This window comes from Syngnathus scovelli, chromosome 10 (genome assembly GCF_024217435.2).
Source record: "Syngnathus scovelli strain Florida chromosome 10, RoL_Ssco_1.2, whole genome shotgun sequence".
In the NCBI taxonomy this organism is placed as follows: Eukaryota; Metazoa; Chordata; class Actinopteri; order Syngnathiformes; family Syngnathidae; genus Syngnathus; species Syngnathus scovelli.
Genome location: NC_090856.1, coordinates 739,753 through 765,236, shown reverse-complemented (window position 1 = coordinate 765,236; position 25,484 = coordinate 739,753). Strand labels below are relative to the sequence as shown.

The 25,484-nt window shown below is 43.3% G+C and overlaps 3 protein-coding genes across 5 annotated transcripts in view; all 3 read right to left on the bottom strand.

Moving 5' to 3' along the window:
* ror1 (receptor tyrosine kinase-like orphan receptor 1) overlaps positions 1-8,220 on the bottom strand; it is a 49,544-nt gene extending 41,324 nt beyond the window's left edge. Inside the window, exons 1-2 of the mRNA XM_049716947.2 lie at positions 8,077-8,220; positions 7,856-7,977 (exon numbers count right to left, since the gene is read on the bottom strand). Coding sequence (XP_049572904.1) covers positions 7,856-7,946 — 91 coding nt within the window. The 5' untranslated portion in view covers positions 7,947-7,977; positions 8,077-8,220. The remainder of the gene's footprint in view (positions 1-7,855; positions 7,978-8,076) is intronic.
* A 1,497-nt stretch (positions 8,221-9,717) lies between these two features.
* pgm1 (phosphoglucomutase 1) lies at positions 9,718-13,968 on the bottom strand. The gene is made up of 11 exons (XM_049716952.1): positions 13,620-13,968; positions 12,459-12,621; positions 12,157-12,300; positions 11,954-12,079; positions 11,674-11,864; positions 11,221-11,375; positions 11,024-11,139; positions 10,823-10,958; positions 10,453-10,636; positions 10,194-10,328; positions 9,718-10,115 (listed from the first exon to the last, which is right to left on the bottom strand). The coding sequence occupies exons 1-11, from the start codon at positions 13,860-13,862 to the stop codon at positions 10,026-10,028; spliced, it is 1,683 nt and encodes a 560-aa protein (XP_049572909.1). The 5' UTR covers positions 13,863-13,968; the 3' UTR covers positions 9,718-10,025.
* Positions 13,969-14,218: 250 nt separating this feature from the next.
* efcab7 (EF-hand calcium binding domain 7) lies at positions 14,219-19,228 on the bottom strand. 3 transcript variants are annotated; one of them, XM_049716949.2, is made up of 13 exons: positions 18,886-19,228; positions 18,467-18,678; positions 18,235-18,321; positions 17,976-18,171; positions 17,301-17,389; positions 16,600-16,741; positions 16,357-16,466; positions 16,028-16,191; positions 15,745-15,878; positions 15,453-15,601; positions 15,174-15,383; positions 14,821-14,928; positions 14,219-14,754 (listed from the first exon to the last, which is right to left on the bottom strand). In XM_049716949.2, exons 1-13 carry the CDS (start codon positions 19,013-19,015, stop codon positions 14,674-14,676), a joined length of 1,812 nt encoding a protein of 603 aa, XP_049572906.1. In that variant the 5' UTR covers positions 19,016-19,228; the 3' UTR covers positions 14,219-14,673. The 3 variants fall into 3 exon arrangements, with proteins under 3 accessions (XP_049572906.1, XP_049572908.1, XP_049572907.1); XM_049716951.2 differs by having other exon boundaries at positions 14,219-14,393; XM_049716950.2 differs by having other exon boundaries at positions 16,600-16,738.
* Positions 19,229-25,484: the final 6,256 nt, after the last annotated feature.

The window sequence follows — 25,484 nt, the reverse complement described above, 5'->3', positions numbered from 1 at the left end:
AGAAAAATGGATGGAAAATATATTAAGAGCATGCATTTTGCTCGTATGCAAATATTTTGTCCGTGTCGTACATCTGCTTAAGTAGTGTACGCCTCACCCCCCGCCGTAGCACGGATTATTTTTTATTTCTCTACTCTACGGGGACATGACGGTGCCGGCAGGGGCAGCTCGTGAAAAAGTCTCCGAGGGCCGCTAGGCGTTCTCAATCTTATTTGGAGATACTTTAAGGATGTGGGCAAAGGGCCCGTGGTTAGACGGACTTTCCTATTCATTACAGCACCCCAGCCTGCACTGAGTGCATTGGCATGAAATGCTACATATAATGATGACATTTTAAGACGCTTATGTCACAGAGCACGTCACTTAAATATTAAATCAACGTCATTTTGAGATAGATTAAAGGCCTACATTGCACTGGGACAAAAAATGATGTGGACCAATCAATGCTCCAAAAGCTGTTTAGCTCCACCACCACAACATATGTTACAAGATTTGTTTTGTTTTTATACGTACATTGAAATGTTACAATTTCTCAGCTTTTTGGGGGAGAAAAGTCTACAGGGCAAGTTGTTTAGGGGCTAGAGTAACTATTTGTACAGTCAGAGAATACAAACATGAAAGAAGGAGTGGATGAGAAAAAGAGAGCGATGGCTAACTCCATTGGAGTTAGTTGTTGATGGAGCATATCAGCACTAAAAGCTATGGTGGACACAAAGGAAGATAACATATCATACTATGTGATTCCTGCTGGGTGGAATGGCAACAAACTGCCAAGCAATTGTTTCAAGCAATTTATTCTGTCATTTCTTGGCTTCCTGTCTATCGTCCTGATTTGGAGGTCACACCACCTGACTGATGAATTCCAAGGATTTGAAGGTATCTTCTTGTGCCATTCATTTACATTCAAAGCCTACTCAATCTTTTCGCAGGCCTTCACTTCTGCCTGTACGACATAGTTTACGATTTCCTGATAGAGAAGGCAGCCCGAGCTCTCAGAGGGTCCTTTGAGTCAAAAGCTGCTTTTCAGCTCTCAAGGTTGACATCTCCCAGCTCAGCTCACTTCAGATAACTGAAATATGCCTGCCGGCTGTGGGCTTTCACCGAGGGGTGGGAGGGAGGGACGGCTGGCTGGCTGGCTGGATGGCTGGCTGGCTGGATGGCTGGCTGGATGGCTGGCTGGATGGCTGGCTGGATGGCTGGCTGGATGGCTGGCTGGATGGCTGGATGGCTGGCTGGATGGCTGGCTGGATGGCTGCTGGTCCTCATCTGCTCTTCCCACAGCAGCCAAGGTGAAAATGACTTTGCCACGCCAAGAGGCATTTGTTGCTTCTGCATCCACCATGTAATGCTTCTCCTACACACTGGCTGTCTGAGATGATGCTCAAATCATTGGACTGTATGAACAGCTGTGCTCAAGGAAAAATGAAAAACTCTTGGGATGGGATCCCCTCGACCGTCACGGACGGACGGTTGAGGTACCTTTAAACAACTGCACTCTTACGTTTTTTTATGTATCTGATTGTTTTCACTCACGGTGTAATTGAGTTTCCTTTTCAGATCTGACTCAGGACTATTTTGTATGTGGACATAAATCGCTTTTGTTGGACCAAAACCTACAAGGTCACAATTGGCTGCATTTGGACTCTTTCATACACTATACTAATGGTCAGTCAGCAGTCATCATATTATTAAACGTTAAAAACGGCTTGCTCTATTTGCTGATAAAATCATAACGGTTGAACAAACACACCATTTTGTTATGGGTTCGATTCCGGCTGCGGCCTTCCTGTTTCCATGTTGTCCCCGTGCCTGCGTGGCTTTCCTCCCACATTCCAAAAGACATGCAAGGCTAATCATCACTGACATATTTTGTGCGGAACAATAGAAATGAGTTGAAAAAGGAGAGTGTGAGCTCAGGAGCTCCAGCAAGCCTGCACCAGGTGACTTTTCCTGTGGACAGCTGGGAGTATTTTTCCCCTCATTTAGCAGGTCATGAAAGAAACCACAGGCTGCCAGATGTGACAGAGGCCACGCACCTTACTCGCACATTGTAAACACACACACACACTCACACTCACACAAAGGAACCTAATCCAAGCCAGAGGTGGCTAGAGTAGCCAAGAATTGTAATGAAGAAAAAGTACGTGCTCAGATAATGAGACCTCAGTTAAGATAAATAACAGTCCTATAAATAATGACTTGAATACAAGTGTTGAGTGAAAAATCTACTCAAGTACTGAGAGGAATACTTCTGATTTATTTTTGAATAGCGCATTCATGTTAACCGAACGCATATTATTTCAAGGAGTATGCAGTTTCAAATATTGCCCAACAATATCGGTGCCGATGCTGGTTTGCACTTTTGTGCCATTTCTGAATGGGAATTTTTAATAAAAGAGATCCCTTGTGCAAAGGGGGAAAAAAAAAAATCATAGTAGTTATTCTTTGTTTGCTTGAAATTCTTTGTAGTGTCTTTATATGTATTTGAGCATGATGTGCGAGGACTCATTTTGTGCGCATTTGCACAAAAATCAAGCGCGTTAATGTTAATCAAGTACGTTCCGTTAATTCTGCTCTATAAAATGACTTATGTTATTGTTATGGAGTAAAAGCAGTTGATTATTAGCCACCTTTGATGTGAGCAAATATTCATACAGTGTGCGTGTGACACCAATTTACTACATTCCAGCATAAGTCCCAGGCAGATCTCTATCCAGGGGGCCATGTCAGATGAAGGAGATGGAGGGTGAACACATCAAAGCGGCCTGCAGGGAACGGAATAAATCTGGATTTAAACTCCATCTAAACCCGCTTTTACTTCACATTCAACTTTAACCCTGAGCAAGAATTTGTAACTTATACCTTTGGTTTGTGCTTGATTCCTGAAAGACGCATGATGGCAAGACACCTACCTACCTACCTACAGCAAAGTAATGACACCAGCATGTACCTAAAGCTCGCTGCTGACCTACATAGCCTCTTGTCATTGTAAAAGTGCCGGCTGCTAATTACTTTCACATTACAGAACAGTCCAGTGATCTTGGTGGCTTTCCAAGACCACCTACACCGGGACTCGGCATTCGCAACGCATACCAGCGATCTGCCAGATTGAGGCCAAACATTGTGACTGGCATCCAGCACGTAACGACAATTGAGCCTTGTGAGGGTTGATGTCTGGGTCTGGACTTCCGATTTCTTGTTGTTTTTTTCAGCCTTGTGATGAATTCGATCACCGTGTCGATGAATCCATTCATCCTGATAACTACTGTAGATGCCTGCCCAAGTCTATCATAGGTAGCGATAGGATGGATTATAAAATTGGATGGAGAATACAGGCTTGGGTACAAACAGGGACTGTCGTACAATATAAGGATTTTTTTTTTTAGGGAAATAAAAAAGATTGAGCCTGTCGAATTTTTCCGTACCGGAGACTTTCTCAATCCACGTTTGACTGCCAAGTAATGAGCTCTTGTGGGCAAAGCTTAGCACCACTAAGGCAACCACGCCGAGGTTAAGCAAACAATCTGTGGGATCACGCGGGCCTAAGCCTCTTACACAAACCCCTCTGAGGAGAAGATCATTGACTTCTAATAAATGTGTAAAGGTCAAGAGTGCTCCAAGATGGATGCACCTACAATACACCATAAAGCTTCTTTTACATCAAAAGTGTGTGAAAACATTGTGTCACCATAAAATGGCTCAATTACGGTAAACTGTTTTTTTTTTCTTTTTTTTTACTCCTACAATTTTGATTGATATCACCAACAGAGTTGATTATTTAAGCTTACTGTTCACCGCTGTCAAAAAAAACTTTTGGCGGAGCCGCGACGTCCTGGGTCACATCAATTATTTCACCTCTTCTACAAAACTCCACGGATGGATTTATCTTACTCGCTGTGTCTTCCTTTTTCCCTCAGCTGATCACATTCCCCTGCTGTGAGTTGCAGGATTTTCATTTCCTGAGCTGTTGAAACCAATGCCTTTGAGAAAGGTTTTTTTTTTCCTTCTTCTTCTTCTTCTTCTTCTTCTTCTTCTCGACGGACCGAGTCAAATATATATAGAGCGACAGGAAAACAAGAGTGAGGTCTTAAGAGGCCTGTTGGCATGCGGGACACAACCGCATCAGTAAGCAAACGTCAACTTAAGTTGCTTCCAAGTCACTGTCAGCCTTGCTCAACATCTACGGGGATGTTAAATAAGCCTTCAGAGTGGATCTACTCTATATAAAAACACAGCGAGTGATTGAAGTCAATTTTCCCCTCAACACTCCTCTTCAGATCATTTTGGATCTTAAAGTGAGAGCAATTAAGCCGGCCGGGAGTGACATTGGGGGATTTGAAGGAATAGCAAGGAAGTTGCATATGCTGAATTTGCTGCTTCAGAGTATTTCAAAAGTCCTCCCGCAGGTAGACTACAAAATTCTACGTGTGACTGAACTGGGACAAGACATGATAATGTGCATCGCAGATTTTGGCGTCCTTTGAGCTTTTCCACTTCCTTCCATAACACAACAGTTGTCATCGCAAAACACTAGTGCATTGCAAAAGTCAAGTGATCAAATCTGGAAAGAGTCTCCATACAATACGCTGTTCTTTTCTTGAACTTGCGTCTTCACAATGACACTTCAAACGTTCAGCATATGCTGCAGACCATTCAAAACTGACTGGGGACGGCAAACAGCCCAAGGCCGTAGGTTGGACACCGGCACTATCGGTCGGGATTATATCATGAAAATTCAAAGGTAAACATGCTAAGATGACTACATATCGCATATGAAGTAGGACCAAGAGGCAAGGGAAGGGGTCAGTTTGGGGCTTCATGTCCAAGCAATGAGAACAAGTGTCTTGAAAACATCGTTTCAGACAAATATTTACCATGGAAAGCGGCCAAGCCATTTTAATAGAAATATTTTGTGAAAGATGCCTATTAAAAGTGGAGCGCTGTGTTGTTCAAAGGCATAATTGAGTGTGGAGGGAACGCAGGCTCCCAGTTTGCACTTGGAGTTTGCTTAATGCAATACAAACAGTGTTTAAAAGATTTACTGGGACAAGTGGAGGGGATTTAAAAAGTTGGGTTTTAGCCCAGCCCCTATTAAATAAACCCTAGCCGGATCTACACTCATTAAAGGCAGAAACGCAGGAAGCAATGACAAATGCTAACAAAGGTGTAATTTGATAAAAGTGAAATGAAGCCTGGCCTCAAGGAGCTTTTTAAGGCAAGCAGGCAGGCAGGCAGGCAGGCAGGCAGGCAGGCAGGCAGGCAGGCAGGCAGGACTATTCCCTGCAGACCTCCATGCCAAGCGCACACTGGTAATTGATATGCTGCACATACCTGGATGTGTGGTCTACTCCATTAGACTCATTAAAGTGTCACTTTGTCATTAGGATACTTTGTGCAAACAGCTTGCAGTCAAGGCTCATTTCATTATATACAGTAAAGACTCAACAAGAGTTGGATGCCATCTGCGTTTTCCATGCAAAAACTCAAGTGGAGGAGTCATTCACATTCATATTCACAGCTATGGACAATTTCAAGTCTTTAATTAAGCCACTATGAATGTGTTTGAAATGTCGGAAGAAGCCCACAAAGGAAGGAATTAGCCTGAAATCCGAACCAGGGGCGAGGCACAGAAGCCCCGTCAAATACGCTACTTTTTTGACAGAGCGCATTTGCACCAAGTCACAAAAAGCAATGATGGAATAGCAAAACGTGAGCTACTTGTAATTAAGGATACAGTGGTTGCCATAGCGATGATAAACTATTCACAAGATTTTCAAGATGTTATATAAAGGTCAAATAGTAAACTTGAAGCTTTGGCCTGAGCCTTGAAGCTTTTTTTCCCTCCTCTTCTAACAGACTGACCTCCTAAGTAGAGAGTAAATTGCAGGAAAAGGTTTACACGCTTGGCTACAGTTTATAGTGGTAGAAACTTTATCAAACGTCTCTAGTAAAGATCAGAGGCGAGTGTGTTTATCCCATGATAGAAGGTCTGCTTTGCCAAAACACAGTGACCACTCAAAAATAAACTTGCTGCACACAATCCAATTTAAGGGAGTCGGAGCAATTTTCTGCTTATACAGTATTACCCAAAGTCAAGTCTTAGTATTGACATAAAGCTCAGGCTTGGCATACCGTCGATCAATATAAAAAAGAAAACCCCAAATGCAAGATTCTTCGAGCGACCAAGCATATTGTCAGGACATTCCAGCCAATCATTTAGTGGAAAAGACATGTAACCTTAACTATCCTCACACATCATAAGAAAAGTCCATAATAAGTGAATTCCACATCACACAAGGGAGACAGAAACATTAAACACAGGCTATGTGATACATTCGCAAAGAAATGTTCTGCATACTTTTTAAGAGAGTCAAAGCAAACATTAGCTTTCAATATCCTCCAAAAAGTTCATCGTAGCCACATTGACATTTAGCAAGCGACAAAGACATTTTGTCCTGATATTCAATATCAGAGTCTGTGCGCATTTGCTGCAAAGCAAAAACATTTACGTCGCTGAAACTTTTACACGTGTTAGACAATGTGCGCGACATTAAGTCACGTAGAATTTTGTTGGGATCCGCAAGGTCAACTTTGAGGTCAAAATGTAGTTACTCAAATATACACTGATCTACAGATTTGGATTTCTTGTTGCATTCCCTTTCTAACAATTGCTCTTTAGTAAAGACGGACGGACCCAATCATTCTTATGATATAAGGGTTCAAAGGAAAGTGGGCACGCCCCTTTTTATTAAAAGTCGCTGCAAAGTCAAATTTGAGATTTAGTGTTGTGCCATCACTATCAACAAGCACAACAAGCTTCATTCAAATCATGTCATGAGCCAAAACGTCAGACGACGCAGAGCAGCGCACGGCAGGACAAGCCCCGATACATGAGTTCCCCCCCCCCCCCCCCCCCCAGATGTGAAGTGCATTTAGTGTCAACATTGCGCTCTGTTGCAGACTGTAGCGTGACAGCTGGGCCCAACATGATCTATAGGCTTCCTGACTGTTATGAAATAGCTAAATGCAATTGTAAACACATTTGACACGGGGGCCTTTTACCTGGCCCACATCAGGAACACATACACAATTTATGTAGTGGTAAAACATTGTCGTCAATTTATTTTTATAGGCTTGTCACAGATTATTACTTTGCAGCTTAAGGGCACATCTTGATTGATGGGAGGAGAGGGAAACACACATTTCTGTTTGTGCACCCTTTTCAAAATCTCCTCTTCCAAGTTGCAATCATAAGATTCCAGATAAGGTGATGACCCTTCCCCCCATCAAATTAACTGGACAATTTTTCTGATTACAGAACTCAATTCAAATGTGCCACATTGACATTTTGAGTAAAGTACTGCTGTGTTTCCCAAAATTTTATTTTGACCACAAGCCTTATCCACTCTATCTGGCTCGAGGCTTATCTTGAAATGAGTGAGGAATGGCACAATAGCCCTCCAGCTGACCGGTTAAAAGGCTCCCATTGTGGCCATGAGGAGTCAAGTCCTTCCCCGTGTGGATGCTGCTCACTGACAATGGGCCCCATCAACTAAGTAGCAAAGATCATTTACATGAGAGGAGAGCCCGCTTTGTTTGCAGCGGCCAACTGTTTCAATTACACGTATGGGATTATCACGGCCAGGGAAAACCAATAGAGGAGGCAAACAAAGACATGCAGAGTGGAAGGCACCTAAATGACCTTCTCAACTTCTGCAATAAACTCTCAGCATCACAGAAAAAAAAAAAAAATCTGCAGTGACATTTTGATTTTTGACAGATATGCGAACCCACGCGCTGAGAAATCCAGAGCATATGTGGAGGGCAAAGCGGTTGAAAAAGTTTGGAGACTCACCGGACGCGCCGACATCCAGGAAGCCAAGGAGCAGCACGACCATCCAGCCTGGATGACAGCCGCCGCTCGCCGCGCTCCGACTTGGGTACATTCCTTCGACTCTGCCTTTGCACCTTGGCCAGCTGCAAACATCCACCAGTCACAAGTTGGAGATCGAGAAGAGCAGCAATGTTGGCGACTTCAAGTTAACTTCCTCAGCGTGCAACCTCCAAGTGACTGACTGGGTGAGCGTCTGCGACAGAGTTGCGCCTCAGCGGTCTTGCTGTCTGTCTCCTGGCGAAGCTCTGCTCGGCTCTGCTCGGCTCTGCTCTGCTCACTTTGTCTGTCCCTTTTGCAGTCTGCCCAATTGATCGCGATCCTGCCCACTAACCTCACGCTCATTGCGCACAAGTCTGCAAACGCTGTGGTTGCGTCCAAGACACGTGCTGCCACCTAGTGGCCGTCAATGGCAGGGTCACAGATCACTTTGCATTGCAAAGAATACAGTGTGTCTCAAATGTGAATGAATGCATGAATTTTAAGGGGAGCCCTCTACATTTTTGCTGGCCTGGCCTGGCCTGGCCGAGGCTATGAGCCGAAACTGTTGCTGGTCCTTGTCAAGTCCAAGAGGAGGCCTAGAGCAGTCTACTTAGTGTATCTAATTAAAATCTAACTTCACTTCCTTCCTTCCTTCCTTCCATCCATCCATCAAGTTTCAGAATCATCCCTGGGGAGATGTTGTTAACCAGAGTGTGGAAATGATTCAGCCCTAGCTTCCTGCTGATTTGAGATAGTGCAGGGTGTGCCTGAATTAAAATCAAAGTTTCATTTATTTTTCTATTGTAATAAGTCATCATTGAGTATCTTTTCCACACCATTTCAAACACATTTCCTACTGGTAACCGGTAATCTTTTACCGCACATAAAAAGATTGGGCACCATCGCTGTCATGTACCGTACAAATAAAGGGCCACAATATACTAAGCGGGAAATTTGAAACTTTTTGTATTCTTGAATCTTATTTCAAAGGTCCGAGAATGACGTCTTTGTCTCGCCTCTTTTCTTCTGGTGGACTGAATGGGTCCTTCTGTAAACATGGCACCATGCCAGTTCCCCAGAAGGCCATTTGGTCCTTTAATAGCACCAGACCAGAGCGTCTTAATGTAATCCTTTCTGTGATTACATGATGTAATGACAGCCAATTGAAATACAGGCTGTGGGCCATTAGCAGCATTAGCACAGGAGAAACACATTTTCTATTACGTACACGTCCAGGCAGTCTCCGTGCCCTCCCTGGTAGCGACGAGGACATCAACGTCCAAAGACGCTTTTTACAAGTCCCAGGAAACGCGTCCTACATATTGCAGTTACACATCAAACGAGACACCCTGATTGACTAATCCCTGCTCAAGAAAATTGAACGTGACTCGCTTTGGTGGGGGATTAGTGAACGGATGGTCGCGGGCACGCCACATTGACATGGATGACATAAATTGTTGCAAAGTAGAGCGTTTGTGATTAAGGCCAATTTTGCCTGTCATGTTCAGAGAGCGTTCCTGCTGCACCTGAGTTTTAACCCGCCGCACTCCTATTAACTAAATTGCAGCCAATTTTCTTGCAGATATGGCAGTTGTGCAAGTTGACACCAATTTGGGTCACAAACGCTCCGTCTTTTTCCACTGGAAACGTTTATCGGGCTTAGACTGCGGAAAAAACGTTTGGATTGGATTTTTGCTTCTTTCTCTACCAAAAGAAAGTCACGACAGACTTGCTCAAAACTTTTTTTTTTTCTCTCAATACCTTGGAGCTTGGTGCAGGTGTCTGGAACAAGATGGAAAATCGTTTGCAACTCCAAATCGAACGCATTCAGAACAGGAGCACGATTATTAATGATCATAAATGTTACTTTATTTTCAATAGACTTTTCTTTGGGGGTTTGTTATTCGGACTGGTCTGGAAGAAGACAGGAAGGCACCAGATGAGAGACAAGAAAGAATGAAAGAACTTTCTGCTTTTAAGTCAGTCCGTTGTTTGACACAAAAACTGGACCAAACAGTCGATCGTGTATTAGACGTTAATTTTCTTATGTGCACGACCCTTTTTACTATTGAAATGCGGCCAATGACGACATCAAATCCTGAAGACTAAACGTTTATCATTGCAGAGGGTGAGGAGCGGCATGGCAGAGGAATCATGTGATCACAGTGGGGCCAGTGCGTCCAGTCTTCTCATGAAGCTGTGAAAGCTTCAAGGCGATGTCTACCAAGGGCGCCAACATCACCTACACACACACACACGGTGAATATGTGACATTTCTTTTAGCTTTGTCAGACAGTTTTGTCTTGTTCAAAATTCTGACCTGCGGGTCCTGGTAAATCTTCCGGGGGTCCTTCTCATAGCTATCAATGTAAAGCCTGACGGTTGCCCCCGCACTGCCAGTGCCGCTGAGACGGAAAATAATACGAGAACCGTCGGCAAAGATAATCCTCAAGCCCTGAGGGAACAGCAAAATGAGCAAATGATAAGTCATAGCAATGGGAAGGTATTTACTGTCATCTTTGGGTGACAAGAGAAACATTTGACAACAATCATTGTGATATTCTTTTCAGATTGCTGACCTGGTTTTTGGAAACACTTCCATCCACAGGATCCGTGTAGGCAAAGTTGTCTGCGATTGCCACCTGGTATGTTTTATCCCCCGATGAGAAATTCTTTCCCACAAAGGATGGATTGAACATGGCTGTTTCCAGTTCCTTGATCATTTTGTTGGCAGCGTCCGAGTCGACCTCCTCGTAGTCATACCTGAAAAAAAAAGTGCGTCTTGAAGTGAATCCATAGTTCTATTTCAAACTGGAAATATTGGTCATGGCAGTACGAGACGAGAATGATCACTTCAATATCAATGATCATAATTAAAAGCTATATCAATATTTGTTTTATTAGGGAATTGAAACAAACAAGCAACTTGCATGGTTATTTTCTTTTTACCTGGTGAAGAAGTTTCTGCCGAACTTTTGCCAATGGTCCTTCATGATGTCTTCCACGCTCTGTTTGCGACTGGCTAAGATGGACAACCACGCGAGTACTGCCCACAGGCCGTCCTTCTCCCGAATATGATCCGAGCCTGATTGGTCAAAGTAGGGGCTTTTCATTTCGGGCTCACTTTCAAGTGTCCTGGCTTTTACTTACCGGTGCCAAAACTCTCCTCTCCGCACAGTGACAGTTTCCCAGCATCCATCAAGTTCCCAAAGAACTTCCAGCCCGTTGGAGTCTCATAGAGTTGCATTTTCAGTGCTTTAGCCACACTACAATAGATTTGACACACAAAAAAAATAGTATTGATGGCAGCTCATAAGTTGTTTTTGGAAGGGTTTTATAATTTGTACTTGTCCAGGGCTCCACTTGTGGGCATACTGCGAGCCAATCCCTTCACGCCAGTCTTTTGGAAGTACGGAATGCTGTTAATGTTGGCGGCAATAACAGCCACCGAGTCCGACGGGTTCACGAAGAATCCATGCTTGCCGAGCACCATGTTACGGTCCTGAGAAGGAGCGCAAAGGTCAATTGATGTGTGTCACTTAGACTACAGAGTCCAACCAACATGGATGTCAAAAGCAATTTTGTTTTGTTTTTAGCATGGAGGAAAATCCCCCATGTATTTTAGTTGCTGACTAACAAGAAAACGACTTTTACAGTTTAGAGGAAATTAGGTTTAAAGCTGACATCGTAGCTCCGTGTCCACTTGAACATTTTAATTGCATCATTGTGGTCCAGTCCGGTGCTGCGCTCGAGGCTCTTTGCTTCAGCTATCAAGCGAGCGAAAAATGAAGTTTCCTTACACCGTCACCATCGAAGGCGGCTCCAAAGTCATACTCTCCTCCTTTCATGGCGTTCACCAGGTCTGCGGCGTACGTCAAGTTTGGGTCAGGGTGGTGGCCGCCAAAGTCCTCCTTGGGCACACAGTTGACTGCAGAGTTGGCTGGAGAACCCAGCTCCTCACACACGATCTTCTTCACATAAGGACCAACCACTGAAAAAAGGCACAGTTAAAATGTTGACGTCTGCAACTTCAATCTAAACAAGACCACAATATGAAAAATGAATGAATTGTAGTTGTACCTCCGTGCATTGCGTCCAGGCGGACGTTAATGTGATTGGCTCCGGAGAGAAGCTCCTTCAGTGCAGCAAAGTCAAAAATACCCCTCAGCATATCTGCGTAGGCCTCAACAGAGTCCACGATCTCCACTGGCACAAAGATGGATGGTATTGATGCAAATGTTGTCAAGTATAAAGAATACTACGTAAGGGGGGAAGAGTAGTACCTGTGAAAGGCTTGGAAGTCGCTACATCAAAGGTCTGCTTGCCAATCTTTGACAGATCCACTTTGAGATCTGGGCAGATATGATACTCCTGTAGGCTTTTGCTGATCTCAAAGATTTGGTTTGTAATGCCCTCTGGAGCAGGACCTGCAGACAGTGGAATAGAAAGAAAGAAGCGGCTAAGCGTTGGCACCACCAACTCTGGAGCACCATCATTGCAAACAACAATCCGCAACAAGAGCACATTTTCAGGGGAGGGTGGCTGACGTGTACAGAGGCCACAGTTATGCAAGTTCTTCATTCACCTCCACTGGAGATGTTGTACTTGATACCAAAGTCTCCATTGGGGCCCCCCGGGTTATGGCTGGCTGTGAGGATGATCCCGCCCACTGCCTTCAGCTTGCGGATCACACAGGACACGGCTGGGGTGGACATGATGCCATCCTGACCAATCACCAGGTGTCCAATCTGCAACAGGCACAAATACAAAAAGAAAGATTGGATTATTCTCCAAAACTGGGGTTTTGTTTCATTTAATTGGTTATATTTGACTTTTTTTAAACATTTTTTACAAATCCAATTTGTTATCAAATAATGATAATGTTTTAATTCAAAATGATTACCTTTTCCAAGTTGCTCAGATATTATGTTAACTATCTAAAGTATTCATTTAACAATGTTAATATTGTTGTAATAGTGTGCAATTATAAAAATGTGTTGCCCAGTGTTATTACAGGACTTCGGAATCTCTATTTGAGTAACACACTGATGCAATTTTCCAACTGTCATTTCTTAACAAGCCACTATTGTCACACAGGAGTTGAGTGCCATCATCTTCATGCAACTTTGGCCATTTGTAATCACAGATGACTTTACTTTACTTTACTATTGTGTAGATGCATTGATTTCCTTTTACAGCTTGCTCTGCAATGGAAAATAATGACCTGACTATAAGTTGGACAATTCTGTTTTAGCAAATGTAAAAGGTGGGCTTATCTCATTGTGGGGAAAAAAAAAAGCCTTAGCTAACGAACGGTGTATTCACATTTATTTTTGTGCAATAAATTGAGGTCTTATTTGACTTAGGGCCGGCCTGGAGACGGAGAAACGTGTCAAGCAGCACGTCTCCCCTGCCACGCCCCCTACTGACTAACAAGTGTATGAACATTTGCACTGTGGCCAAAAAGCATGCACCTTACTAACTGTCCCTCCCTCCCGTGTGGTTGCACAAGCCATGCAGGTTGCATTATAATGATATAGTAAATCATTTAACCACGCAAGCAATTCACTGTGAATTGCTTAAATGTGAAATGTGTTGGAAAAGTCTGGATATTAACATCTAATTAAAATGACATTCAACTTGACCGTTAGCTTGCAGCTTGCAGCTTGCTAGCTAACGCTAGCTGGTCCAAAAAGGGGGGTGTGGTCGGTCCGGGGGAGGGGGTTTAATTCTCCTACTGACTCACCCCGTTAGCGGCTGCGATCTGGACGATGAGCTGAATGGCATCTTTCATGAAGAACCTGCCGTCGCCCCCCACCACCAGAGTAGCTGCCTGGCGCTCAGCTGGCTCGATGACCGAGATAATGCTCTGGATGAAGTTCTCCGCATAGTGCTGGTTCTGCTGGAACACAGTCACCCTCTTCCGCAGGCCGCTTGTTCCGGGTTTCTGGTCCGTATAGGGCTTGGTCTTCACCGTTACTCTCACCATTTTGACAAGGCAACCTGGGAGGGAGAAGACTTTCAATGGTCGCTCCTGTGTGATCCGCTGTCGAGGGCAATGGAAGCGAGCGAGCGCCTGCAGTGGCGGAGCGGGGGGGGGGGGCGGTCGGGGTCGGGTCCACGCCCCCCTCCTCGGTTTAAAGGGCAAGCTCTGAAGTTACTCTGCCTTAACTTAACTTTCGAGTTGGAATGCTGGCTGAAATTTAGAGTTGCTTTTACATTCACGCAGGTTACGTACAACCGCTTAGTTAAATAAAAAAATAATTTAAAAAATAAAAGATTTGTATACATTCATGCACTGTGAGTGGGTGAAACATTGAAAACTCGTCCTGAGGCCAATTCCCATTTTGCCTGTTGCATCACTGTGTGTTTATTCACCATACAAAGTACAAGATCAGTTTTGTAGAATGTGATCAACAAATCAAATAATCCTCCTCCTAAGTCAAAAAGCTACAAAACAAAAAGACTGATGAGAGAGAGTACTTACAGCAAGAGCTAATATTGAGCAACAGCTCCAAGCCTGTTGGAAAAGGAAAAGCAGACAGTGGCATAAAATACATCTCATATGCCAAATGACATTTAGCGAGCTGGCTCTACTGTTTCAGCAGATAAAGTCAAAGGGCAAAGAACGGTCTGCGAGATATAAATAGAAGGTCAAAACTCAGCTGAAAAGGCCAAGGGCAAGTAAAGTTCAGTCCAGAGTGGCGTCAACACAGTATCCCCAAAGCATATCACAAAGGAACGGTATTAATGCACGTCGACGACTATTGGGTGTCACAAGCAGCAAAGTGTATGCAGCTTTATTTCGAGATCAGTAAAGACTCCACGCAGTTGTAGGTCCAGTCCTGTTTTTCATTGATAGGCAGGACATGCTGACACACCTAGTGGACAGCAAGTAGATTAACATTGCAACCTATCAATAAGTTGAGAATTTGTCACCATCTTACCATCTTAGTTCTGGCCGGTACCTCTATGGCAAACACATTCAGGCCTCGACTGCTGCAGCAGTTGCTATTGTGCTTGTTGTTCACACTAACTGTCACTTTCTGGTTGGACTGGAAGGACAAAAAAATTGCAGTCACCCTGACAACTGATTAGGTTTGCCATGCCAAAAAACAACCATGCATACAGAACAGAATCGGGTGATATTGCCTGTTGCAAACACCATCACTAAATGATTCAAATCAAAACGCGAATCAAATATTGAAAAAACAAAAGTCAGTATAATAAGACATTTCAGCTATGATGCAGAAAGCTCTCAGTGTTGGTCTAAATCTTGAGGAAACCGGTTGTAATGTACCTTGTTGACTATGAGGGAGGATACTCGGTGTTCTCCTCTATAGGTGTAGATGAGCACATGATCTTGCCCTTTGAGCGGTTTGGCCGCTCCCTCTAAAGTGATGGACTTTTGCAAGGCCTGGTTTAGAATGCTCAGACCAGAGTCCAGTCTGAGAGGCTGAAGTGACGGCTGTGTGCTCTCACAGTCGATATCGATCTGGAATGGGCAAGCCTGATGACGTAGGAGTTCATGTTAGGGAGAATCGTGCAAAGCATATCTTTCGCTTAGCTGAGTGACAACCTCGACTAGCTCCAGCATCCGGTTGTAGCCCATGGTCTCCACGAGGGTCCACAGGTCATCGCTGTCTCCGCCTTTTTCTGTTGCCTCCATCAGAGTCAGCTCCATGAAGCCCTGTTTTGTCAGCTGATTCTTTCTCATGTCAAAATTCTCTGCGGAGGCAAGAACAAGTCGTCTCCTAACAAAAATCTTTCTGCGTGAAAATGATCGCTTCCCCTGGATATGAATCAAAAACCATTATTTAAAAAAAAAACAAAAAAACATGATGAACGAGTGCATTTAACTGGCGTTGTACCTCTGCAGATGGCCCAAGTACCCATCTTGCACTCCTCTCCACTGATCATCAGCTCCAAGAAATTATATTCCTCAAGACTGAGCAGACCATTCCCATCCAGGTCTATCATGTCAAAGATCTCCGATAGTGCCTCCCTGTGGAACATTATGCTATTACTGCACTACTGCTATCTTTGCAATGGCGTCATTCCACAAGAAAAAGCAAAGACTCCCGCATCGAAGCAACCGGTGTGAATCGGAATACTTGTGGTTTAGAATCTTCTCAAACAAGCAAAGGAACTCACCGGAAATCTCTGCTGAGGTCAAATTCTCCACTGACTGTCTTATAGACAAGTTCTATGGATTTATTAGCAACAGTCTTTCTGCTCCTTTTCTTTAATTTGCAGCCACTGGAGAAAGGCAGTAGGTAGTACAGCCCAGCTTTCAGTTCACCTCTCCAAATGTACTTCTGTGGACATTTTTCAGACACCATCAAATCTTTGGGTCCTTGCTGAGATACGGATGATCCAAGACACGCTCGAGAAATTGTGTCTCCTTAGAGAATGGTGTCTTAGGATGGCCCTGGCAGAGCTGGACCAAGTGAATATGAAAATATCCTTCATGCAAAACTCACCTCTTTGTCCTTTGTATCAGTGAAACACACAAGCGTGGAATCCGCTTCTACATCGCCAGCTAACATCACAAACAGAGCTGTGTCCACATTCATCCAGAGGCAAGGCTTGTCTTCAAAACAAAGCAATAAACAGAAGCTTAAATTCGTCAATTCTAAGATGTGTGACAAAACGTGGTATATTATGGATATTTGTATACTACTGAATGCTGTTATGAGTAACAAAAGAACAGTCAGTCCTCCTACCAGCTCTTTGGTCGAGGCTCATCGGCTGGATGCTTAATGTCACATTGGAAGTCTGGGGCAGATGCAGCTTGTACTGCAGTGAGCTGATGGTTCCACCCTCATCCAAAAAAAAACATCCCCTCATGAAAGTATGATGCCACTGCTGGAAGAACACATTGATTATGTCGTTGACAAAGAAGCTTCAACGAGGTAAGGCTGGCCAACCAATAAAAGTTGTCATACTCATGTTCAGCCACAGGAGGGCAGACATGTTATGCATTTCAGATCTCGGCTCACATTTCTTTCCTTTTACTTTCACTGTATGGTGAATGTCAGCGTGTTTGTTGACGGTCACGAGCAATATGCACAACAGTATGATCAGTTTCTTGTCTCTCTGAGTGATTTATATGACCACTAAAACTTTGTATGTGTGTCCATTTTCAATTCACTTTTCTTCCACTGAAAGGGAAAAGACATGAGAATTGGTAAATAGAACCAATGTTGACTTCTTTTAAGACTTTGCATCACATGGGAGAGCAAATTCCTAGAAATGTGGCAATTTCAAACGGCAACCCTGTCATGGGACAGATGACGCAATGGTGTCATTGTATAGTTTTCCTTTGACCCAGGGCAGAGCAGCTGAACTCAAGTCAGGAGAGTGAAAACAAACATACAAAGAGTAAGCTTTACTTACACCCAACAGGCACTGGTCGTTTACTGACCTTGCTGATGCTGGGTGTCGCCGTGACGACGTTTGACAGAGATGATCGGCGACTGCGTGCAGATGAAGAACGGGAGGATGTTCGGCTCTCTGAATGCAAAGACGTAACAAAGGAGAACGTTTTTTTTTATATATACATATATTAACTCACACGCACAAACACTCCATAATTATTGTTTTGAAAGATTAGGCCTGAATTCAGACTGACAAATATAGATCGGAATGAACAAGCCAAACTGTTTTCAAGCTGAAAGAACAACACATTCAACATGTGCAAGCATTCTGTCAGCTCCTTATTAAAATGTAACAGGGACAAATCAATATGTGGGAGAGCCACAATAATGCGATAATCCTGACTACTGTGTGGGAACTCATTTGTTTTTTCAGTAGCGGTCGGTCCGGGTCCTCCTCTTGACCACCTTCAAATCCCTCATCGTCTCCCCAGTGAACAGTAACGGGATCCTCGGAATCAATAACACGAACATAGACTGACCACTTAGAGCAATCCCATCCATCAGCCCACAGTAGGATTGTCTTCATCTTACTTTAGCGGGATCTCGGGCTCCGTTTCTATCGCGCGCTGCACAGTGCAGGACAGGTAGGCATCCAAAAGACAAAGACAAGGTCATCCATTTGGAGCCTTTGACACAAGCATATTTCAAATCAATTCTTCTACCTTTCCGAAGCGTGACGTCTGGATCTGACCAGGTTGTTTCTGGAGGCTGGCTTTGTGTCGCTGATGTCAGGGAGGGCTTTGGAGGGCTGTCTGGGTGACTGCCAAAGTTTTGTCTCTTCAGTTTTGCATCGGACTGGAGCTTCATCAAAGAGGCCGTCTGACATTTCTCTGCGGTGGACACGAGCTGTTGACAAAACTGGCAGCAACAGTAAGATGTTATCAAAGATGCACAAAGAAAAACAATTGTAGATGACCTTACCTCTGCATAGTTAAACTTGCCATCCTTGTTGATGTCACTTAGTGAGAAAATGGCTTGAACCTCTTCAGGTGTCATTTTATCTCCCCCCTGTAAGGTTTTACATATTTTGAATATTAAAATGCCAAAGCACCATCATTTAAATATTCTGACGTGTTTCATTTCATGCACTTTGTCTGAATGTTAAGTTGAAAATTCTCTGTGCATGTCTAATGCAAAATATGCAGTAACTCACGGTTGTAAGGAGGTTTTCCACTTTGCTGTGTGTGAGGTAGCCATCGCCATTTGTATCCAACTTTTGGAAAATTCCCATCAGCTCATTATTCTCAGTTTTCCACTCCTTTTTCAGTATTGTGCAGAAATCGTCAAAGTTCATGTGCGTTGTTCCCATCTTCCAGTATTCATCAAGAGTGGCTTGGGATGGATTTCTACCTGCTAACTGGAGAACTAGGAAAAAAAAAAGATTTTTGTGACGCAAACCTTCCCAACATGGATAGACACTGACAAGTAACTAACTGGCTTTCCCCCCATTGGACTAAGGGATATGTAAAACGAAGGCAACTCGTCCTTGTTTTGAGTTAATGCTACATGATTGAAGGGGTTCTTGTAAAACAACAAAAACTAGGCTTTTGCAAATATTTAGAAAACGCTTACCTCGACATAATTCCCTTTTCGAGGAGATATTTGTCAGACTAGATCTGAAGACACTTAGGTAGGCGGCTCTGCACTGCATGTAGAAAGTCTCCTCCTCATCAGGAGCATCCGATGAGTCCAAGTAAGCCATCTTCAGATAGCTATCCAATGCTTAATGTCGCTCTCTGTCCGAGAACAACACATTCAAACTACGTGGTTTTTACATTTATTTATTCATTGACACAAAAAGGTGTCCCTTAAAAACTGAATTGAGCTACGTGGCTACAAAATAACCGCGTTGCTAGAGTTTGCCTGCCCGTTGCTAGTCAACAATGATGAGATTGGTGTTCACTTCTAAACCACACGGAAGAAACAAATGCAAATATCCGGAACTATAGTGCAAATGCTTGGTTGCCCCCCTTTTGCAATATTACAACAAATATAATGAATCCCCACTTAAACACGTTATATTTCCCGTGCCATTTTAGTGGTATAGTTTGTTGTAACCTGAAAGCGTAATAATGTTGAATTTTTCCCCCCTCGGGCTCCACGCCTGCAGCTGTAGATGGCGCTGATGCGCCAATGGTTGAAGCCGGGGAGCACCATCTTACATTGCCACCGTTCATGTCCATTTATTTAGTCATTGTTGATGATAAGGACAAAATGATGCAAGAAAGTATATAAGCACTCAGATATGTCATTTAAAATGATCACATTTTTATTATATTCTTTGTTTTTTGACACAGGATGAGACTTGGTTTTGGGGTTTTTTCTTTCTTTTTTGTGTTTTTTACTGTCTTCATTAAGAATTGATTGTTTTTAAAATCAGTATAATTTATATTTAACAGGCCTCAAAAAGTTGTACCACAAACAGAGTTGAAAAAGTACTCAAAGTGTGAAATGCAGCTTAAAAGTTAGTTAATCAATAAAATCCAGTATGCGTAAGTTAGTGTACTATTTTTATGTTAACTGATGATGAAGCCAGTGTGGTGATTTAAAGGATTTATAGAGAGCTGCATTTTATGAGTTACCATATTTCAATTGCCACGCTTCGCCTGATGTACAGTACATGATGACATATCAGAATTTAATGACAGGAGACAAGAAATGGCAGGGATTCATCCCTTGCCAAATTATGAATGATTTACATAGCACTAAAAATAGTTGTGTTAGAAGCACTTAACACAAGAACCATTTCCTTAGCAAAGGCAGACATTTGGTGTCTGGCCCATCCATCAAGATAAGCATTAGTTTTTAATTTCATAATGAAGTCAAGAATACATTTCATGAGCTAAGTTTACAGCAGATTCATACTGTGCCATTTTTTGCCATCCTTAGAAGCACAGCAAAGTGTTATTTTAGGCCAATTTAATTGCAGAAGGTCACTAGTAATGAGCAGAACTGTAAAATGGATCATTGCATTTGTTCGATTGTGTGCAATTGACTGTTTGTTAATCACGTTTTGAAGGAATTAATCCAAGTGGAACAAACTTGTCTGCTATTAGTACTAGGGCTGCGAAAGATTGTGTCTGACGAATTTAAATCATTTAAAGAGTGAAAAACAACTCATTTAATGCAATTTGATTTACTTCCTGTGGCGGCTCATAACCTCAAGTTTGCTGGCAAACTTTGACACAAACACAGACTATAGGTCATTTTACTTTTAGTTTTACCTGCGGAGTTGTATTAGCTATTTGAAAAGAAATATCTTTTTTATCTGTTGATTTTACAGTACAATCATTTCAAAATAAATATCTGTTACAAAACAGTAGAAGTACTGGCTATTCATTAGTGGGGAAAAAGTGCAATTCATTTGTTCAATAATTGCTTGACGGCACTAAAAATTACATCATAACAAAGACGAAGCTTTTAGTTTGAAAGTAAGGCCCGAGCTGAGACTTGAACCCGGACCGGAGTCCCTGAGCTGTGAGCCGGGTTGCTGCGCTAACCACTAGGGCCCCCGCGCTGCTCCCATCAGTGACCAAGGTCTTTGAAGCAGATCAGTTGAAACATTTTGTTCCCTGTGCTGGGTTTCAGGATCAGCATGAAGACAGTCAGTCACAAGGCTATTAGATCTCCCAAGGATTTTCCCTTCGCTACTACTTGTCTATTTGATTTGCTCCTTCTCTGGCATTTAGCATTACTAACATCAATGGACGCTTGTTTGAGTAAGACAATCGCGTTTTCTACGACCTTTGGAGAAAAACAACATTTTTCTACGGTTACACCAACACGTCAGCGGTCGATTTCCCGGGGAAAGAATTAATTGGATTATTTTAGGCACATATCATGCCGGCGGCAAAGCAATTCTTGTGATCCAATCTTACAATAGTGAATGGTGGAAAGTGAATAGGGCTGATTGTCAGATGGCAAGCTTGTTTTCCGACAAGGTTGTTAGAAATTATCTTCATTGGTTCCAGTAGGAGAGCCGAACATACATGACGCATTGTGAATCCACACCCCAGGAATGTCACATTTTTTGTCACATGCTGAATGTGTGAAATTTATCTGTTTTGCATGAACCTCCCTAAAACAACAGACGTCACAATGTCAAAGCGGATCGAACTGGGCCTGACTGCTTTCAAGCAGACATTCTAAGCAAACAACTATAATTCAAAGTTCTGGCCTCTGGACCCTGCTAAAGCTATCATAGAGCAAAAAATGTCGCCGGTCTAAAACGGATCTGAACGGAGGTTGATCATGATGCAATATGAGCCGACTATCCTAGCCGGTGTACTGACAGAAGAAAGCTTGTGTGACGAGCTTCCATTATTTAAAGCGAGACCAATGTGACTTTGTAGGGAATTGTGAAGGGAAATATCCGCTTTGAATCTCCAAATCAACTGCATTTCAAAATGACACTCTCCCTCACCCTGCAGCTCCATCAGGCTTGTTTAATTATTAACGCGTGGACACGATGTATGGCCTTTTGTTCCCTCTCAACAAATGACATTCATTGGAATGAAACGGTGGCACAATATTGAATCTTCAGGAAAATGGTAGCATTCTTCTTTTGTGAAGGATATTCACCCTTTTCTGTTTGTGTTGAACTTGAGCGGGCGGGCCTAGTGAGAATCTTGTTACTGGAAAAGATTACAGTTTGAAAGAAAAAGAACTACATTTCAGGCTAAATTTTCATGACAGCCCAGTAAATGCATGAAAATATTCATCCCTCTTTGGACAAATCCAAAGCGATGCGCTCTTCAAAGTGCTTCTTTGATGTGAACACAAGTCTCAGCAAGCATTGTGGTGGAAAAAGTCACTTTGAGCTTTGAGCAGACATAAATCCTTGGGGTATTGTTCCTGCATTACAAATACCCAGCCAGCATGCCTGTATCTGCTGATGACTACAAAATTGAAAAAGCACAGCCCTAATAATTCTGAGGCCAGTTCCACACCAGCTATTGATTATTTGTGCGTGCTGTGAGATTTGGAAAATTCAATTAAAGGAGTTGTGCAAAGGATTCATAAATTCAGCGCCTTCTGTCCGTATGGAGACATGGTTATGTTCTAAATCAATGCAACACTTCACGATATATTTTCCTTGGCACCAAAAATAAATAACATTTAAACGCTTCTGCTCGCTACAGAAACAAATGGAATGTTCTCGGAGCCTTCGCTTACAATTAAACACTAAATAAGAGCAGGATGCTAATGTATGTTATTGACATTTTTCCCTGTAAAGCAAAAAAAAAAAAAAGACCCTGTAAAATATAAAATTTGAGTATGACGAAATGGGTGAAAAGCAGACAGCTCAGCAGTGTAAAAATTGATCAGACTGTAGATGGGGCCACAGAAGGAAAGATTTGTATGATAGCAGTAATGGGCTGTATTAAAAAAGAAGACTCCTTAAAGCCCATCACTTTTTGCCACGGCGCGGGCCGCCAGCCCAACCCGGCTCGGCCCGGCACAGCCCAGCCCAGCCCAACCCAGCCCGGCCCGGCCCAGCGAGCATCAATCCTCCGAGGCCTCATGGACACATGCCACCTGTCCAGCGGGAGTTTTATGCTTTCTGATTGAACACGGCGCTGTAATTAAAGAGGGAGTTGTATATCGGGCTGTTTTGCTCCAATATACAACCAACTTCGATCGCCGCTCTAGATTGCATAGTGTGCAATCTTTGAAGACGCCATTTCTGATATAGTGAAAGGCAATTTTTCAAGCCAAGGTGCAAAATATAACCATTGGCCACAGCATTAGGCACAAGGTCATATGATGCAAATCTGCCTAGGTCTATTTTGATTCTGACTGCGGTGCCACCAAAATGAATAAACCGTCATGACCGACATTAGCGTTGCGTGCCAAAGTGTTGATCAAAATCAGGCAGTTTTAGTTTGCATTTCTAAATGATCATCAATGTAAGTCACTAATATAATCTGAGAAAATATATGAACAAACATAAGTGCGATAAGGAGTCCATTTAAATGTATTGAATATGCACATTTCATGCCGACCTTTGCAGTCTGTTGTTTCTCTCATTTGAGCACAACCATATCCAAGTGTTTGTTAAAGAAGGCTCCTTACAAAAGTCAATCGTGGACTCATGTGGGCTTTATACTTGGCAAACATTCCAGCTTGACAGTGAGTGTGGAATATGAGCGGGGTTAGCATCATGTTTTCTTCTCCCATATTCCCCAGCTTTTTGTTTTGCTGACAGCTCACGGAATTGCTCTTCAACTCCCGCTCAGGTAAAAGCGGAGACGGATGTCGAATACGCTCCGTCAGTCCGGGATGCCGCCGTCGGTTTGCCCGAGCCGCGCTTGCAACGTATAGCGAGCGGCCGATCGGCCGTCATGTTTGCCGCGTCTATCTTCTGCCAGGGAACTGACACATTTTGATTGCGCGCAAGAACCCCAATCCAGCAACTTTTGTGCAAATAATGTTCTTGCCATCAAGCCCACAGTTTAGAAAAGTAAAAGTGTGTGTGTGTGTGTGCCGTTGGGGGAGTTCAGTGGTCCTACGTGTGACACGGTAGTCTCTTTATTTGGCGGTGCCTGGGAAGGCCGAGGCCTCTCGCTGCACGAGTCGACCCGAGCGAGCGACAGCTGCCGCTCACAGCAACATTTCCTATTTCTGCCTAAGGTGGATCGTGTAACTCTCACTTTATCGCCCTTAGAGGCCACGTGAAGGACAAAGCCAGCACAAGCGTAAACAGAACTAATGTTTTCATTGGGAGTGTCGTACAGATATCCGACAGACTTGCAAAGTGCCGGCGGGCGAGAGCATCGGTCGGTCGGTCGGTCCCGATTCGGGTGAACGGCGGCGACCCGACTTCCTGATGGACGCTTCCTTGAACTCCTCCTGTCAGTGTAAAGTTTCATTTGGAAGGATACGGGAAGTAGTTCATGTAGCGGCTTCTAATCCGAAATGATTTGCAATGCAGCATCCTGAGTAGTGCTTGACCTTATTTGTTACTGTGGTAACAAATATTTACTTTTGATACTTAATCGAGGACTACATGTTGAATGTGACAGTCACAAGATGATTTGCTGCTTGCGCAAAGTATTCTTCAAAAGATTCACTGTTGCTGCTTGTGAATGGAATCCCAATTCTATTTATCACTTAACACGTAAGTGTTATTTGAATGGAATTCTTATCTTTGAACGTGCGATTCCCATTCTACTACTTTTTCTGTTCTTATATAAAGTTGGAAGCAAAGCTGTGTTTTATTGGTTTAAGTAATCAATCACAGGAGATATTAAAAGTCATTCAAAAACATTTATCAGGCAATCGGGTTATTATTCCTTTCGGTATGATATGCCAATTCAATAAATTAATACAAATAGTATGTTGTCTGGAAAATGTAGGGTTATTGCATTTTTTTATTTATACGGCTTGGAAGGGTTTCCTGCTTACAAACGTTTATAGTATCAATAACACGACTGCCTTCTCAGACACTCAGTGTGTGAGTGGGGTGGGGGGGGGGGGGGTGGGGGCAGCAGCTGACACGGGTGAAGAGGCGCGGACATGCAGCTAGGATGGCTCACCATTCATTCTCAGGTGTGACAAGACGCATTGCTAGTGGGTGGCAACATGACTTGATCTCATGTCATTGGGGAAGTGCAAGATGACAGTTGTCAGCGCAATGTGGCAACAAAAACGATGTGACACCAAGCGGCAAATGATTGCCAATTTTGGCCTTCCTCTCAGGCGGTAAGAGCTTGCAAAAATGTGGACGATATTAGCATTCAGTGGCGCTGGCGGGAGGGGGGGGGGGGGGGGATGCCTCAACAAAAAAAGACTTCAAAATGTTCAGCAGGTACGTAGTATGTCAATCAATGGGCACCGAATGGCATTTTTCTATCGTCGCGGTAAATGTTTACAATATTTGCCCATCGAAAAGCAGCCATTGCTTTTCCAAATATTTCGGAGGGCTCATTAGATGAGGAAAGAATGGGGGAAGCAGTCAATGTGTCTCTTTGATTTCATGCCGAGCATATAGTGTCAATTTTCAAAACAAGCATGTACACCAGTTATCAAATGGATCCAATTTTGTCAAAGCAAGGAAAAACAACAAGTCAGAAGTTGGGCATGGCCCTTTATTGGCCGCTGGCGGAAAGCCTCCGTCCGATGCTCCGGCACCTCTCTCTGACCTGCTAACATTTATAGTTGTAATGGTT